General features: G+C 55.1%; 2 protein-coding genes across 13 annotated transcripts in view; one reads left to right on the top strand and one right to left on the bottom strand.

Moving 5' to 3' along the window:
- ZNF283 (zinc finger protein 283) overlaps positions 1-18,218 on the bottom strand; it is an 88,181-nt gene that overhangs the window by 56,403 nt on the left and 13,560 nt on the right. The window lies entirely within an intron of this gene.
- Positions 2,634-18,011, top strand: KCNN4 (potassium calcium-activated channel subfamily N member 4). Of its 7 annotated transcripts, none has more exons than XM_073795978.1 (12): positions 2,644-3,238; positions 6,131-6,226; positions 7,482-7,912; positions 9,963-10,098; positions 12,633-12,743; positions 12,903-13,021; positions 13,339-13,408; positions 14,584-14,751; positions 15,063-15,509; positions 16,361-16,459; positions 16,535-16,767; positions 17,871-18,011. In XM_073795978.1, exons 1-8 carry the CDS (start codon positions 3,080-3,082, stop codon positions 14,746-14,748), a joined length of 1,287 nt encoding a protein of 428 aa, XP_073652079.1. In that variant the 5' UTR covers positions 2,644-3,079; the 3' UTR covers positions 14,749-14,751; positions 15,063-15,509; positions 16,361-16,459; positions 16,535-16,767; positions 17,871-18,011. The 7 variants fall into 7 exon arrangements, with proteins under 7 accessions (XP_073652081.1, XP_073652080.1, XP_073652079.1 ...); XM_073795977.1 differs by lacking the exon at positions 16,361-16,459 and adding an exon at positions 16,160-16,313; XM_073795976.1 differs by having other exon boundaries at positions 16,160-16,459.

The following is an 18,218-nucleotide window of genomic DNA, read 5'->3' as shown; positions in this document are numbered from 1 at the left end:
GCCACTGACCCTCTCAGGCAGCCGCAGTCTGTGTCCCTGGCCTTTGGCCCCTGAGCTTAGAGAGACCCAGAGACACAGAGCACTAGAGGCAGAGAGAGGATGAGACAGAAAAGAGAGCGCAGGCAGAGATGGAGACAGAGTCAGAGAGCAACAGACAGAGACACAGATAGCGACGAACAAAGAGAGGGACAGGGACAGGTAGCGAGAGTGAAATAGAAAAGCAGCAGGATCACAGGATCTCACTTCTATGTGGAATCTAAAAAAAAAGGGTGCAAATGAACTTATTTACAAAACAGAAAGAGACTCAGAGACACAGAAAACAAACTTATGGTTATCAAAGGGGAAAGGGTGGGAGGGATAAATTGGGAATTTGGGATTAACGGATACACATTACTGTATATAAAATAAACAACAAGGACCTACTGTATAGCACAGGGGACTACATTTAATATCTTGTAATAACCATAATGGAAAAGAATCTGAAAGAGAATATATATATTATATATACATATATATAACTGAATTACTTTGCTGTACATCCGAATCATTGTAAATCAACTATACTTCAATAAAAAAAATGTTAAAAGCAGTGGGATGCAGGGATAGACACAGAGACAGAGAGGCTGAGAGACATAGGGACACAAAGAGAGGCAGAGCCAGAGAGAGAAATGGAACCAGAGAAATGGACAGAGAGAGACAGAGCCAGAAGGTACTTAGGCAGAACGGAAATAAAGGCATAAAGGAGAGGAAAGCAGAGACAGAGAAAGACAGTCGGAGAAAGAGATAAAGACGAACCGAAAGGCTTCCAGAGCGGGAGAGACCGAGACAGCAGTCTGAGGCAAGGCCTGGGGAAGCTGAGAGGGAGGGGAGGTGGGGGGGGTCCCCCGGCTGCAGCATCTCCTCCAAGCAGACAGGCATGTGTCTCCATCACTACCCCCACTGCGTCTCATCCTGAGTGGGAATCACATGCGCACCATGGGGCCGGGCTCCAGCATAGGTTGTGTTTTTGTCACCGGGTGTGTCTGTGTGTGCGGTTTGGTGTCTCTGGGTGTGTCCATGTGGGTTGTGGTGGTGTGACGCCAAGCATGTCTGTGTGTGTCTCATTGCCCTGTGGCTGGAGGGACCATGTTCCTACATGGCATACAACTCAGGAGGGGAGAGGGGTTATGTCTGTGTGTTTCCCCAGAGAGTGGTGTCCATAGGGCCACACACCACACGGTGAGAGGGGTTTCGTGTCACCTCGCCAGCGAGTCCTGGTGTGTTGCTGGCGGAGGGTTTTGATCTGTGTCTGGATGTACGGTGTGCAGCCCCGTGCATAACTTGTGCTGCTGCGTGAGGTCGCATGCCGCATGGCTGCCACTCTGGGGGTCACCATGCATCAGTCTGCATCGCATTTGCTGTTCTCTTCCTTATGGGGTTGTGTGTGTAAAGCTGTGTATCACTCAGTGATGTGACCCTGTGTCTCCCTCCAGGTGTGTGTCCATGTTGGGGCCTCTCTTTTCCCTGCCAAGAACACAGACTGGGGACCCACACGCAGAGTGTTGTGTTTGCACGGCTGTGTATTACATTGTACCAGAGGGCGTCCCCCGGGGCTGTGTGTGGTGTCATTGCAGGCCTAAGTGATGGCTGTGTCAGTGGGTCACATCTACTGGTTCATGAGACAGTGTTTGTGCTGGGAAGTAGTGTAGTACGTGTTTTGTGTCATTGTGTTTGTGTATTCCACTGTATATGTTGTGTTTGTGTGGCCACCTGTGTTGGAGTGTATCATGTCCCAGGCTGTGTGTGGGTGTGGTTTATGGCGTCGGTCCCAGGCGATGGTGCACGTTTTACTCTGCTCACGGTGCTCTTGGGCATCAGGGTCCATGTAGCCTGTGGCCAGCCCCCCTCCCGGGGCACCATTCTTGGTTGTGTCCTGTGTGACGCACCAAAATAGATCAAAATGTCTTACACGGGGCATGTGCCGCTTGGGTTTCTGTGTGTGTCACTGTGCCTATAGGTCCGTTCCTACACGCATCCGTCCATGTTGTCCTCTGACTGCATATATGAATGGCATTGTGCACCGGGGTGTATCGTCTGTCAGGGTGAATCCATGTGTGTTGTGAATCATTCTATGAGCATATGTGCTTGAGTCACCACGTGCCGTGACGTACGTCAGTGTGCATTTCTCCACGTGCTGGGCGATTGGAGACTGCCATGGGTGTGTCCCTAAGTGCTGTGTGTCTGCACACGTCGTGTTTTGTTCCACAGGTGTGTGATGGCTGAGTGCTCTGTTCACATAGATATGTTGTGTGTGGCATTTGGGGATTGCGAGGTCAATACAGATTGTGTGTTTGTGGAACACCCGTATATGTTGTGTTTGTGTAGCTACGAATGGGCATCATCCTGTGTGAGGCGTCTGGGTGTGGCTGTTTGTGTCAGAAGATGGCGTGCCAACTTTGATTGCAGTGTTTGTGCCTGCGTGTGGACAATATTTAAGTGGCCGTGTGTGCCACGGGGCGCTGCCTGCCTCACTAAGTGCCGGTGTGTGTCGCATCATGTGTGTGGTGTCCGGGTGTGGCTGTGAGTTTCAGAGCTTGTCGGGAGTTGTGAGTCACTCGTTGTAGGTTGTGTTGTATGCCCATGGGTGTTATAGGTTCTGCCTCCGGCCATGCTGTCCATGGTTGAGGGTGTTATCACCGTGTGTTGCATGGTGTCCGGGTGTGGCTGAGTGTAGGTGTGTATCACACGCTGCAGACCGTTGTGTATGACAAAGCCCACTGTGTGTTGGTGTGTGTCTTAATCCATGTGGACACACGCCTCTTCCTTGCTCTGCCCCAAGACACACCCAGCCCCTCCTTAGTCTGAGAAGGGGGGTTGGGGAGCCTCCCCTCTGCCCAGGGGCCTCCCCAGCACCTCCCCGCCCTGCCCAGCAGTCACCACCCCCCAGAGGGCACAGGCTCTGCTGTGCCTCAAAGCAAGAGTCCAGAGCGAGGGAGCAGAGCAGGCCGGGGACCTGCAAGCCATAGTGGCTGCTCTTTGTGTGCTGCGAGGTGGGGGACTCTGGGCAGGAAGCTGGCTGAGCCCCAAGACCCCGGGGGCCATGGGCGGGGAGCTGGTGCCGGGCCTGGGGGCCCTGCGGCGGAGAAAGCATCTGCTGGAGCAGGAGAGGAGTCTGGCAGGCTGGGCACTGGCACTGGCAGGAATCGGCATCGGACTCATGGTCCTGCACGCGGAGATGCTATGGTTCGGGGGGTGCCTGGTGAGTGGAGGCTGGAGGGGCTGGAAGCTGAAACTGCTGGGTCTGAGGAGGAGGGGCCTGGGGGCCAGGACTCTCGGGTCCTGAGTGAGTAGAGGCTGGAGACCCCTGGGTCTGAGAGTGGAGGGAGCTGAGGGCTGGACTCCTGGGACCTAGGGAGGTAAATGCTGGGGGCCCTCTCTGCAAAAGGAAGGGAAGAGGGGTCACAGAGTGTCAGTTTGAAGGTATTGCAATTAGACAGTTGGAGGTCCAGGAGCCCTGCAGGCCAGGAGGTGGCTGGTCAGATACTTGAGCAGATTAGGGGAGAGGTAACCCCAGGTTCAGTGAAGGGAGGGTGGGGAGAAAGGCTGACTTCTTCCAGTAGGCAGCAGCTCCTTGGTCCTTATCTAAACTCTAATGTTTGCACAGTATCTCAGAGGCAAAGGGCAGAGACCAAAAGAACTGGCTGGGTGGGGGGGTGGGAAAAGAAAACAAAGCACCGCCCCCCTCCCCCCTCCATCTCCAACATTAAGAAGCTCAGCTTCCCCAGAATCTATGGGCTATTTAGCCTGGGAAATAAGGGAGAGGTAGGTTTATGGTAGCCTGGACTCCTGGGTCCCAGGAGAGGAGAGGCTGGGGCCCGGGTTCCTTAGAGGTGACTTAGAGCATTTTTAGGGGGAGAGGGGCTGACTTTGAGGATAGTGTGAGTGGGGAAGGAAAGAACAAGTGGGGCTAGGACAGGTCTGAGCAGGTTCCCATAACATTCCAGCCCTGGTCCGGGCAGTGGTGGGGGCAGATGAAGGACACGGGTCAGAACTGGCGGCTTGAGGACGTGACAGAATTGCTCAACAGGAAAGGAGGGGTTGGAGATCTGTCTAGGGTAAGGGACGTGGAATTGGGCTGGTTGGAGGGCACTGATTTGAGGATCGAGTTGGGGGGATTTCTGGGGGACAACACTCAGGCTTGGATCTGGGGGTGGGAGAGGCAGACAGCTTTGAAGTGACCAGGAGCCACACGGACTGTCAGGGCAGGCTGGCTTCCTCTGGCCGGGTGGCCAGGCGAGGGCAGCAGGCACTGAGGGGGTGGGGCCGCCGAAGCCCATGCCAACAGGAAACATGGTCAGGCCGACCCGCCGCTCCCACACTTCAGCACCCCGCCCAGCAGGCGAGGTGAGGACAAGGGAGCCCTGGCAGATGGGAAGGGACAGGGGGTCTTTCCTACGCCACCCCATCCCTCCGCTGCCTCACCTCCAATTGCTTCCCTCTACCACCTGCCAGGCTGCTGCCTCCAGCACGGGGACTCTGGAATCTGCGGCAGCTCTCTGAGCCTCAGTTTCCCCAACTGGAAACCGGTGGTGAGGGTTGAAATACATGATCCGAAGGGTCCTCCTCGGCCCCCTTTCTATGCCTGCCTTGACAACACCCGTGTCCCCTCCCCACCTCCATCGTAATCTAATAAACTCATTTTGCAGGGATCCAGACACCTGCTCGCCAGGAGGGAAGGGCTGGAGGAGAGGCAGGTGCCAGACCCCACCGATGCAGGGGAACGTGATAGAGATAGTGGGGCGGGAGAGGGAGGATGGTGAGAGGTACCGAGAGGCAGAGATACACAGAGAGACCGAGACAGAGAGAGACCAAGACAAAGATGCAGTAAGAGACGGAGTGGTACAGACAGAGAAGGGGGTCGGGGATTCGGGGCAAGAGGAATTGGAAAGGAGAGAGGACCACCAGAGAAGTGGATTGCAGAGTCGGGAGGAGGTTGGGTCTAGTGGGATGTTCTTTGGGACAAACTAAAGAGCGGGACAGGGAACTGGGGAGGCACAGAAGGATGAAGGGGTGGGGAGGGCTAGGGACAACAGCACCATTGTTCGGGGAAGGGGGGCAGGTCCCATGGGGCAGGAAACTGGCCCTCTTCCCCTGCACAGAGGGGGGCCCTGGCCAGGTCAGGGGAGCTGGCAGTGTTTTAGGAGAAACAGGTGCTGAGCTCAGAGTGGGAGCCCAGGTGGCCCCTTCCCCCTGACACCACCTCCCAGGCAGGGATCCACACACACACCCCCTCCTAGGGAATCCAGCAGTCCCAGTCCCCTCTAAATCCCTTCCTCAAGAATTCTAGATTCCTCCAAGGTATTGCCACACAAAGACAGGGGAAAAAACTTCCTGTGGTTTCTGGAGGCCATGTGCTTCTGGGCAGCTCTGCTCTGGGCTTAGAGCCAGGAGAGAACGCAGGAGGTGGGGAGGGGAGGCAGAGGAGACACACGGGGCAGCAGGACTGGGGGGCCTTTCTCAGAGCTGGGGCTGGGGTCTTAGGAACCCACCTCCCTGGATGAGGGCAGGGGAGGGTGTCACTCATTCCTTGGGGCCTGAGTGATAGTTTCTAGGCTCCTCAGGAACTGCGAAGGGCAGGCGGGGGGAGGGGAGGGAACTGAAGTTGCTTTCTAGGGCAGAGACCAGCTGGGTGGGAAGGGAAGGGGAGGGACTTTTTAGAAGCTAAATGTCTGTTTCTAGACACCCCCCCATACACACACACACACACACACACACACACACACACACACACACACACACAGAGCTGAGGAACTATTATTGATGGGGACCAGTACAGGGGAATTAGGAAGGAATGTGAGTTTCAAGGTCTTCCCTCAGGGGTGTGGTCCTAGCAGAAGAGCTGAGGAGGAGGGTGAACACTGGCACCTGGGCCAGGGCTGTCCCCTTGGGAAGGAAGAGGGCACTCTCCCTGGGGACCAGATGATGGTTTTGAGACTTCCCCAGACCTGAGGCATCAGGGGGAACTGGGCTGGGGGCTGGGGGTTAGGAGGCTGGGAAATTGGGACTGGAGAAGGGATGGCGGTTTGGGAAGAGTGCAGCGGGGACTGAGGGAGACCTAGGCTCTCACCCCTCTCTCCCTCCCTCCCAACAGTGGGCGATCCACCTGTTCCTGGTGAAATGCATGATCAGCATCTCCACGTTCTCGCTCCTTTCCCTTATTGTGGCCTTTCACGCCAAAGAGGTCCAGGTAGGCCCCCAGCCCCTTCCTAGCTCCCCTCAGCCCACCCCCACGCCCTGTCGGCTCACACTTCCCACCTCCTGGGCTGAGTAATGAGCTTCCTCCACCCTGAGATACATCCACACCCTCATCCACCCGGAGGGGATGAACCACGGACAGACAGACAGCCCCCCCCACCCCGAGCAGCCCTGACCTTCCTCCACCTGCTGCCCTGTCTCACCCTGCACACCTGTAGATGCTGAGAGTTCCCGCCCCCAGGCCTCTGTCCACTCTGTCCCAGGTTGCCTCACACAAGACACAGCCTCCCAGATCTCACTTTTCCATCCCTGAGTCCCTACCTGTTCCTGTCCCAACAACCCAAGATCCTAGCCATGTGCCCGCAGGTCCTTCCCCACTGCTGAGCTCCCCACCTCTGTGCCAACGACTCCACAGACCCAGAAGCCCTTCCCACCCGTATCCCCCCCTCCCATCTCATGTCTCAACCCACACTGGACTCTCCACCCCTTCCCCTCTCATCCCATCCCCCACATCCCCAGATCCTGTTTCCTTCCCCCCACACCTCTGCAGTATAAAATGAGGGTTATTGGTCGAGTGTGGTGACGCCCCTTGCAGTGCCTGGCACACAAGATGTGCTCAGTAAGAAGTACACATTATCATTAACGCAGTCGTTCGAATAGTTAAGTGGCCTGAGAGCCCTGGGCCTCAGTTTCTGCATCTGTAAAATGGGGGTAAGAATATTTTCAATCTCACTGTCTTGTGAGCATTCGCTGAGTCACACACGTACAGAGGACAGCGCAATGCCTGGCACCTCCAAAGTGCCCTGTAAATGTTGGCTATTATCATTGCTAATGGGACGATGGCAATTACTACTGCGTCCCCAGAAACTGGAGTTAGGACACAGCTCTATGGATGTGGAATGTAAGTCCTCGGAGAGGCAGGGGTTTTGTTTCGTTTGTCTTGTCCACCCATATCCTCAATGTATCTCAACATATGGAACAACGTCGGGCATACAACAGGCACTCAATAAGTGTTTCTGGGCTGGAAGTTCTGGAAGTGGGCTGAGACTAGGGGGAGAAGGTGGAGAGATGTCTTCCTCGGGTCCTGCCCTGCCCCTTCCCACCCTCCCGGGCCCCATGCCCTGCGCTATCTGCCTCCCTCTCCGGCCCCGCGGGCGCGCCCCCCTTATCTCCCCGCGCAGGCTGGGGAGCGGGAGCCTGACCTTCGTGTGACCCCCCTCCTTCTCCATCCGTTCCCCTCCCTGCAGCTGTTCATGACGGACAACGGGCTCCGGGACTGGCGCGTGGCGCTGACCGGGCGGCAGGCGGCGCAGATCGTGCTGGAGCTGGCTGTGTGCGCGCTGCACCCGGCGCCGGTGTGGCGCCCGCCGTGCGCGCAGATCTCGGGGTCCCCGCAGACGGCGGTCACGCAGTCCTGGCCGAGCTTCCTGGGCCAGGCGGAGGCGCTGCTGTCGCTGGCCATGCTGCTGCGCCTGTACCTGGTGCCCCGCGCCCTGCTCCTGCGCAGCGGCGTCCTGCTCAATGCCTCCTACCGCAGCATCGGCGCGCTCAACCAGGTCCGCTTCCGCCACTGGTTCGTCGCCAAGCTGTACATGAACACGCACCCCGGCCGCCTGCTGCTCTGCCTCACGCTTGGCCTCTGGCTCACCACCGCCTGGGTGCTGTCGGTGGCCGAGAGGTGAGGGTGCGCGGGGAGGGGAGGGCAGGAAGGGACGGTACCTGGAGCCTCTGGAGGAGACGCTTACAACCACCATCGCCCTGTACCGTGGTGCAGGTTGGGACTCCCTGGGACCAAGAAGTGGAGAAAGCCTATCGCCCCAAAGCCTTTCCTCCACCTGCAGTCTCCAGTCTCCCCAGACACACACACACACCATAGGAAGCCCTGCCCTTCCTGCTTCCAAATCTCTCCTGCCTCAGGTTTCCAGGCACCTGTTCAGTCTCAACACGCAGGCTCTGGGCCCTGGCCAAGGGTTGCACCTGCTTTGGAGGAAGGGGACATCTCTTCCAAATTAGCACAGATGCACCGTAGGTGCTCCCAGTGACCCCCGGGCTGCACCAGAAGGGAGTTCCGTGCAGAGAATTGGTACGGGAATTCGAGACCCCCTGCTGGACTTTGACCTGATGCTGGAACTGTACCCCTCAGGGCCTCCACTTACCTTACAGATAAACAAATTGGGGGTAATCTTAGCCAGTGGTTCTCAAAGTGTGGTTCTGGACCAGCAGCATCTCCTGGGAACTGGTTACAAATCCAAACTCGCAGGCCCCACCCGGATCTATGGAATCCAAAACTCTGGTGGGTTGGGCCCAGCAATCTTTTTTAACAGTTCACGCTGATGCTGGCTCAAATTTGAGAACCTCTGGTTTCGTACGAGGGGAGATGGAGAATGGCAAGAACTGGCCTTAGATCTCTCCTCTCTGAGCCTCTGTTTCCGCATCTATAAAATGGGTATCAAAATCCACCATCTTTAAAAAAAAAAAATCCACCATCTTTAAAGTCTCCCTGGCAATTCTAATCTTTCATGATTTTAAACTCATTCATCTCACAGGATCTCAGTTTTCTCAGTTGGGAAATTGGTCAGGATCAGTAAATGATCCTCCCACCAATTTTCTCACCTGAAAAATGGGAGGATGGGGAGGGAGCCAAATTTCTAAATCTGTTTGAGGCAGAAGTCCTCAAACTTGAATGTATTTTGGGATGAAGGGGTTGGAGCTTAACAGGGCAGATTCAGTCGCCACCTCCAGACACAATTTAGTGGGTTTGAGGTGTCTGGGGCCCTGGTGAGTGATGCTTTCCCTGCTTTGGCCTAACTGTGGGTCAAAGTTAGACAAATCCTGATTATCCATCCTTTCCACGGCTGGACCTAAATGTCCCCTCCTATGAAGTGAGGGGAAAAGAGGCAGAGTCTGCCAAGCCTTTTTATTTACTTTTTTAAAGTGCATTTATTTCCTTATTTTAAAGATTTATTATCTATTTTATTTTATTTACTCTTGGCTGTCGGGTCTTGGTTGCGGCATGCGGGATCTTTTGTTGCGGCGCGTGGGCTTCTCTCTAGTTGTGGTGCGCAGGTTTTCTCTTCTCTAGTTGTGGCATGCAGGCTCCAGGGCACGTGGGCTCTGTGGTTTGCGGCACACAGGCTCTGGTTGAGGTGCGCAAGCTCAGTAGTTGTGGTGTGCAGGCTTAGTTGCCCTGCGGCCTGTGGGATCTTAGCTCCCTGACCAGGGATTGAACCCGTGTCCCCTGCACTGTAAGGTGGGTTCCTTACCACTGGACCACCAGGGAAGTCCCCCGTCAAGCCTTTTTAGAGTCCCACCTTTTTAGTCCTGATAGGGCCACCTCTAGGCCATAGAGCATCTTTGCGGAAGTTAGAAAAAGGTGCCCCTTCCTTTGAGTGGATGCAGCCCCCTGCCGGGTCTGACAAGTGGACTTCAGGCTGGGTGTCTGCCCCCCTCTCAACCCCTCAACCACACGCTCTGAATGTAGCAGCCCTGGTAGCCTAGCTGAAACCAAAAAGGCTTTGGAATTGGTCGGATCCAGGTTCAAATGCCACAGCCCAGAGTGGTTGAGCATCTTGCCCAGGTCACACAGCAAGGAGGAGGCCAGGCACGCTCTCCAAAGCCCAGAACTTAACTGGCTTTTTCTGAGTCCTTCTTGCAACTGTGGGTGTATGTTAAGAAAGAGGGTATCAAGCATCACAGGAACCCCAGAATTAACCCACTCTTCCCCACAGACAGACCGTTAATGCCACCGGGCACCTTTCAGACACACTGTGGCTCATCCCCATCACATTCCTGACCATCGGCTACGGGGACGTGGTGCCGGGTACCACATGGGGCAAGATTGTCTGCCTCTGCACTGGGGTCATGGTGAGTACAGCCACTCAGGGACCCTGCCTTTATCCCACACTGCTCATCCCCTGGGCCCCAGGAAACCACAGAGCCAACTAAGGCACTCAGGGACACCCCCAAGAAACTCGGGTGTCTGGACCCCCACAGCCCCATTCCCTGTCCAGGACACAAACACTAGCCTCATTTCCTTTGAAAATCCAGGAATCCATCCCCTGAGTCCTTGCTCTCTCCAGAACCTAGGACCCAGCCCTCGTCCTCCTCGGGAACACAGGCCCCTGACTTCCCAGCCCCATTTCCTCCCACATTCCAGGAGTCCAGTCCCAAGCCCCACCAAGACTCAGGTATCTTTGCCTCTCCACCCCCCTTTACCCTCTCAATCATCCAGGACTCAGGTACCTGGTTTCCCAGCTCTAGGCTCTTCCAGAACCCAGGAATCCAGTCTCCCAGCCTCCATTAAAGCTATTTAGACATCAAGAGCATGCCTGTGGACTCAGGCTGCCTGGGTTCAAATCCTGCTTCTGCCCATTTCCTAGCTGGGAGTCAGCCACACAATCTTTCTGGGCCTCAATTTCCTCATCTGTAAAATGGGGATGCTGATACTAGCGTACTCCTCACGGGGTTCCTGAGAAGACGAAATGAATTAAACCATGTAAAGGGTCTCAAACACAGAAAATGCTCAGTAACTGGGTCAGGGGGTGGCGATGCGGAAGCTGTTGTTGTAACCGGTTCCAGGCGTCCGGCTGCCCCTACCCCAGCTCTTGTGCCCTCAAGGATGAGGCAGAGGCTCCCCAAGCGCCAGACTCCAGCCTCCTCCCCAGAGTCGGCCTCCTCCTACATCTAGACACCTGCCCCCTTCCCCTCATAGACCCAGCACCCAATGCCTTGGCCTTCACCTCCCTGTGAGATCTGGCTCCCTTCACCCGCAGGAATTCAAGCCTCCAGCCCCAGCCCTGATTTGTCCCAGGAAGGACATGGTGAATCCCCCAGTCCTGGGTCCACAGGTGATGCATGGGGGGAAATGTGACAGCCCCCTTCCCTCCAGCAGTGAGTCTTTGTGACTAGGAAAGAGGGGCAGAGACTCAGCCAGGCACACACTCCCAAAGGGAGATAAGGCGATTTGCACTCGAGCTCACAACCAACTCCTAGCTGAGAGGTTCCAAGGTACAATGAAATTATAACGGCTAACTTTTATTGGGCACATACTCTGTGCCAGTCTCTGCTCTAAAGGTGTCAACTTATGGAATCCTCGGAGTAATACTGTGAGGGTGTGCACATTTTACAGATAAGAAACTCAGACACTAAGAGATTAGATAACTTGCTCTGAAGCTGGGCTTGAAACCCAAGCAGTCCCAGAGCCAAGGTTTACAGCTAGTAATTATTCTGAGGGTCAAGAGTTGAAACATATGGGGTGGGGGAAGACTTCAGGAGATTCATTCTAACTCCAGGTGCTACAGAGCAGTTGGGATTTGTTGGGGCCTTGAAGGATCAGAGGCCTCGAGAAGGAAGGGAGAAGAGTGAGACCAAGGTGCTCAGGCAGGTGAGGGCTGAGTTGCCTGGGACGGGAGCTGGGCAGAGGAAGAAGAGCGGCCTGGACCTTGGAAGGCCTTGAGAGCTGCGCTAAGAAGTCTGGGGCAGTGGGAGCCTAGAAGGAGATTAGGGTGAGGGCATCAGGGACATAACTGGATGTTCGATCTCCCTGGGGTCAGAGTGGAGTGAGGGAAAGGCTGGAGACTGTCCAGAAGGGAGAGGATGTGGCCAGAGCTGGGCAGAGGCTGTAGGGGTGGGGAGGAGGGGAAGGACACCCTCGCTGACCTGACGGCCCACTGGACCGTGGGGAGGAAAGGGTCCCGCAGGAGCCTGAGGTCTGCTCCTTGCCCAGAACCAGCCCTTCTCCCCAATCTCCAATCACACTTAACCGAAGAGAACATGGGCTTCCCTGGTGGCGCAGTGGTTAAGAATCCACCTGCCAATGCAGGGGACACGGGTTCGAGCCCTGGTCCGGGAAGATCCCACATGCCACAGAGCAACTAAGCCTGTGAGCCACAACTACTGAGCCTGCGCTCTAGAGCCCCCGAGCCACAACTACTGAGCCCACGCGCCACAACTACTGAAGCCCGCGCACCTAGAGCCCGTGCTCTGCAACAAGAGAAGCCACAGCAATGAGAAGCCCGCGCACCACGACAAAGAGTAGTCCCCACTCGCCACAACTAGAGAAAGCCCATGTGCAGCGACGAAGACCCAATGCAGCCAAAAATAAATAAAATAAAATAAAAAAATTTCTTTTTTTAAAAAAAGAGAGAGAACATTGTGATGGTGTAAATACCACACCTAGGAGTTGGACTCGGACGCATGATTTTATGATCCCAGCTCCACCACTGGGAGCTGTGGGACCCTGGCTCTCTCTGGGCCGGTTTGCTTGTCTGTCAACTAGCGGTGGTGGTGCCTGCTGTCTGTGGCTGGTGGGAGGGCTCAAGGAGAGAGAGAGTTGGTGGCACACGGCTGGTCCTCAGATCCCCACGGGCCTTGTGTCATAGTGCCTACTGTGCCCACAGGGGGTCTGCTGCACAGCCCTGCTGGTGGCCGTGGTGGCCCGGAAGCTGGAGTTTAATAAGGCAGAGAAGCACGTGCACAACTTCATGATGGATATTCAGTATACCAAAGAGGTGAGGGGGGCCTCCAGCACCCAGAGCACACCCCTTCCACAGCCCCAGGATCCAGGCCCCCGGCCCCTCCCACCTCAGATCCAGGATCCAGACCCCGGGCCCCTCCTCCCAGAACCCTAGGAGGACTATCTCGCTTGACACTGTGAAACCCACCCCCAGATGAAGGAGTCGGCCGCCCGAGTGCTGCAAGAGTCCTGGATGTTCTACAAACATACACGCAGGAAGGACTCTGGAGCTGCCCGCAGGCACCAGCGCAGGCTGCTGGCCGCCATCAACAGGTGAGGACCTCTGTGCGTGCGTACGCCATGTCCAAGTCTCTTCCTCTCTGCAGGGTGCACGCACACGCGCGTGTGTGTGTGTGACCAAGCATGAACGTGTGCCCAGGTCAGGATGCCCATGTGTTGTTTCACTGAACGGATGCCCACCTGGACCTCACAGTGACTCTGCGTGATGGTTTCGTTTACATGTCTCAGAGTGTCTGTGGGCCTGGATGCCCGGGTCTCTATGTGGGAGGCGGGCTCATGGGTGCAGCCACCCCCTCTCATCCCACCTCTGAGCTAGGGCCACTCTGACTCCCCCACTTTTTTCCCCCCAGTTTCCGCCAGGTGCGGCTGAAACACAGAAAGCTCCGGGAAAAAGTGAACTCTATGGTGGACATCTCCAAGGTACTGGGATCCCATGAGAGGGGGTCTGGGAGAAGAGGGAGGTTGGGGGCAGCTGGTAAGGAGATCTGGCCCTGGAATAGGGAACGCTGGCACACACAGGCACTCACTAAAGGTTTGTGGCTGAACGAACAAATGAATGAATAAGTGAATGATGCAATAGCGTTTCTCATGTAAGGTGCAACTTGTACAAAGAACTCCAGTGTTCGATGTGAAATTATCTCCATTGTCAAGTTACTTACATGTGGACGGATATAAAATTCCTTTCAACTATGACTCTTATACAACAATAAAACCAAAGCAAATTGACAAACCAAGTTCAGACACAAAGGGCAAAGCAATAAAATGCGAATTAACAGCACTGACACACGGACAGGTGGAAAACTCAATCTGTGTTGCTATTGTGAAGAGGGGGCCCAGGAGCGCTGGGCAGCCTTGCCTGGCCAAGGGGTGACTCAGCTTGCCCTCCTTCTCCTGGGTCCCCTTGATTCTGAAGTGTTCGAGTAGGTGACATCATGCACCCCGGCTTGGCTCACAGCACCTCTTGCTTATCCGGTAGCCTCTGCTTTTTTCTCATTAGTCCACGACAATTCAAACAGTGGCCCTTGGCCCCAATACCATGGTAAACACAGCCACAGATGCCGGCCCCTAAACTGCATGGTGGTGGCCTAAATCTGCCGAAATTGGCAGGTCATGATTTCCAAGATTATCCACCCGGCCCAAAACACGGAAGTCAAGAGTTCTCATAGAAAGCTCACACACTCTCAAGGACGAAGCTGTGAATCCTAGTTTGAGAAGGCAGAGAAAGGGCTCTGTGGATTGTGAAGTCGGGCAGTCATCAATTACACAAAGATTTACGTGAGCACCTACTAAGTTCTAGGGCCTCCCTGATCCAGGTGCTGCCTTGGGTGTGTCATTTAACTGCTCCAGGCCTGTTTCCTCAGCTCTTAAAAATAGAAACAGGATTCCCACTGCCCACACTTTTAGGAGGATTTTAAACTATAAAAAGCACCGGGCCAAGTTGCTGGGCGGTGGCAGGTGGTTGATCAGGTACCTGATATTATTGAGGATAGTCCTCCAAGGCCTGTAAGGACTTAGTAAATGCTGGTTCCGCTGCCTTACTCCACGGGGCAGGGAGAGTCTCCCCCAGCCGATCCCTCTGACCTCTCTCTGCCCAGATGCACATGATCCTCTGTGACCTGCAGCTGGGTCTGAGCACCTCACACCAGGCCCTGGAGAAGCAGATTGATGCGCTGGCAGGGAAGCTAGACACCCTGACCGAGCTGCTTAGCGCTGCCCTGGGTCCACGGCAGCTTCCAGAACCAAGCCAGGAGGCCACGTAGCTGGTAAGGGAGCTGGGACTTGGGCAGGAGAACATCCTGGAGGAAGGGTGCCTGTGGCCAGCACTCCATGTGACTAAGGGGGTGGGGGATGGGTGGCCTGGAGGTGAGGCCACCCTTTCTCTTCCGCTTTGGCTCTGTCTGGAGGGAGGGACTCCAAGTTCGGGGCTGGACCAGCAGCGAAGGAAACAGACGTTCCATCCCCCCTTCACAGACTCTCAGTACCCGCTCTCTCTTTCTTTGCTTGGTCTCTGTCTCTGTCTCTTCCTCTGGTGTCTGGCCTGCTTGTCTATCCAGCTCTCTGTTTGTCTCCCCAGGACCCAGCCAGGAAGAACCAGGCTACTTTCCCCAGGATTGAGGTCAAGGACACTCTCTCTGCTACTCCTAACCCAGCCCCATGCATAAAGCCAGTTAAGCGTAAGGACCCAGGGGGGCCACACCTTGGGGTGGGTTGACTCCATGATGGCTGCTGGCGGGGACACTAGCTGAAGGAGGGAGGCCGTGGCCCATCCCCACCGAGGCCCCAAACAGGAAAATGGTCACCCCTGTCCCACATACCCTGTGTCTGGGGACTGGGACTCCTGAGTCCCAGAGGAGGAGGGGAGCGGGGGCCCAGAGTCCAAGATCCTGGACTGCATCAGTTACCCGCTGACCAGCACAGATGAAGGAACGAGGCCCGAGGCAGAAGGCAGAGCCCCCTGGCGGGAGATCGAGGAGGACACCAATTCTCCAGAGCTGCAGAGAATTATCTGGTGGGGGAGAAGGTGGGACCTGGGGGGAAGGGTGAAGCTCACCAGTCTCTGCTCTTATACTTTGTAATAAATGTTAAACAAAGTCAGAAGAAGTTGCTGTTTCTTTCGAAACATCCACACTCCAAACAGGCAGGTCAGCCAGTGGAACGCCCTTGCCCTGTCTGAACCTGTTTCCCCATCTATAAAACAGAGGCCTCTAAGACGTATCCTCCCAGGTCTGTAGGCTGGGGAGTCCTCAACTCCCACCTGGCCCCAGCCCAGATCTGCGGCGAAGAGCAAGGGCTTTCAATTCAGGCCCAGGAGCCCAGCCCCCCAGCCCCTCCTCCCTCAGACCGAGGAGTCCAGGCCCCCAGCCCTCCTCCCTCAGATTTGGATCAGGGTCCAAATCCTGGCTCTGCCAACCACTGGCTGTGTGACTTTGGGCAAGTGCCTTCACCTCTGAACATTTCACTTCACCTGTAAGATAGGGCCACCTTCCCATGGGTCAGCTGTGAAGATTAAAACTGGGAGTGCACAGAGGGTCAGGTATTTAGTAAGAACAAATACAGGCGAGAACTTAATCATTTTTATTAGTGCTACTGATTTTCAGACACAATGAATACGGGGCTGCCCTTTCTCTTTTTTCTACTGCCCTTTAACCCTCTCTACTCATATCCCACCAGAACCTAGATGAAAACTCACCTATCAGGAGACTAACAGGAATTCCAAACCATCCTACGTACTTGTTTCGTACCTGCTAGGACTAAGACAGAAAAAGGAAAGGGGGCTGGCACTTACAGAGGTCCTCCTGTATGCCCAGCTCTGCGCTCCTGTTTTGTAAGTCACCACCACCACTGCCCGCCCCACTCCACCCCATTGTACAGATACAGAAACTGAGGTTTCAAGAGGAGCAGGGCCTAGAGGGCCTGGATTCACACCCAGCTCATCCCACTGCAGAGCCCTCCCTCTCTGCCCTGCTTGAGGTGAGTCAAAGACAGAGCAGCCTTGGACCCTGAACCTAGGTCTCGTTTCCCAGAGCCGCTTCGTTCCACTTGCAGAGGCTGATTCATCCTCGCTTCCGTTGATTTGAGGGGAAGCCCAGGCTGCGAGTCATCCTTCTCTGCTGAGCTATCTTTGGATTTCCTTGCAAGTCCACAGCCAGCCTCCCCCTCAGCCCCAAGAGCTAAACTGGGGTTTGCACCACCCACTGCCGCAGACAGCCCTTCCTCTGGACACCAGCCCATCTGCGGGGAAGAGGAAACAGGAACATTTCCAACACCCTACCCCTGCAGTAAGCCCTCCTTAGTGATGCCAGATACCCTGCCGAACTCATTCCTCCAGGACCACCCTTTCCTAGTTGTACTTGGCTTCAGCGGGCAAACTCCTTCTTACTCCTCCTTTGGGCCCCTGCTTAGATGCCCCCTCCTCCAGGAAGCCCTCTCTGAAGCTCCCATAGCCCCACGAACCTGTCTCTATTACGATAATAATATTTATTGGGCAAAGCCCCAAGTTAAGTCCTTTATATAAATGATCTCACAAAATCTCTACAAAAGGAGACAAGGTGGTATTATTGGTCCCATTTTACAGATGAGGAAACTGAGGCACAGAGATTAAGAACCCTGCCCAAAGCCACAGCAAAGAGATGGGGGAGCTGGGATTTGACCCAGGTGGCCGGGCTCTGGAGCCCCAGCACTTAGCCAACCAGCCCATTCATTCGCTCAGAGATCCCTACACCCTATTTTAATTTTTACTCTGTTGCGTCTTCAATGTCTAGGGCCTGGCATATACCAGGCCTCAGTGAATATCACTGAATGAACACACTACCTGGGATGGCTGGAAGCTTCTCACCCTCTACCACATGTTGGTTTCTTCTGGGACAAGGGACGAACTGGTTATAAGGGGCTTTTGACTAAGAAACTAAGAGCACACATGCGAGCACTCCTGTTCTGAGTTATCTCAGATCTGCCCCCGCCGCCCTGCCCCCACTCTCCACTGTGGAGCTCAGGTCCTGACCTCTCCCTCCAGCAGTCTCTGCTCTCCCCCTCACACAATCAGCACTTCCTGAAGGCCCTGCACCAGGGGCAGGGCTGCAGGCGTAAGTCAGAGGGCTCTGCCCCCAGGGGCTCAGTCTCATGGTGATTTTGGCAACTTCCCCCTCCTACTTCTGTTTGCCTCCATGCCCACGAGAGGACTGGGTGGGGAAAAGTGGGTCCAGAGAGGGCTGGAGGGCTTACCAGGGTTAGAGAGCCAGTCAGGAGCTGGGGCCACCCCACCCCCCACCCCAACCATGCCCCAGACATGCCCTTCCTCTGCTCAAAACCCTTCCATGGTTCCCACCTGCCCTTCTCTCAAAGTCTGGCTCCTAGTCCTAGCTCATTTTTTCTCTTCTTGCAGGATCTTAGCTCCCTGACCAGGGGTTGAACCCGCACCCCCTGCAATGGAAGCGCAGAGTCTTAACCACTGGACCACCAAGGAAGTCCCCACTCAATTTTCTTTCATTGAGATTTATTTTACATAAACAACACACATTTTAAATGTGGCCTCAATAGATTTTTTACAAAAGAATTTACCTGAGCAACTACCACTCAGCTCAAGCTTGAAGTTTCTGGGCCCCTAAAAACTCTCACGCCCCTCCCACCTTGATTCCTTTTGCCCAATTTTGAACTCTGAAAGGAACCCTGCTGCACACCCTGGTGTGCACCTGCTTCTTGGTACCAGCCAGGTGCACATTCGTTTTTACTA

Source organism: Tursiops truncatus, chromosome 19, assembly GCF_011762595.2.
Source record: "Tursiops truncatus isolate mTurTru1 chromosome 19, mTurTru1.mat.Y, whole genome shotgun sequence".
Lineage (NCBI taxonomy): Eukaryota > Metazoa > Chordata > Mammalia > Artiodactyla > Delphinidae > Tursiops > Tursiops truncatus.
The sequence above is the reverse complement of the archived record's forward strand: the minus strand, read 5'-3'. Positions and strand labels throughout refer to the sequence as shown.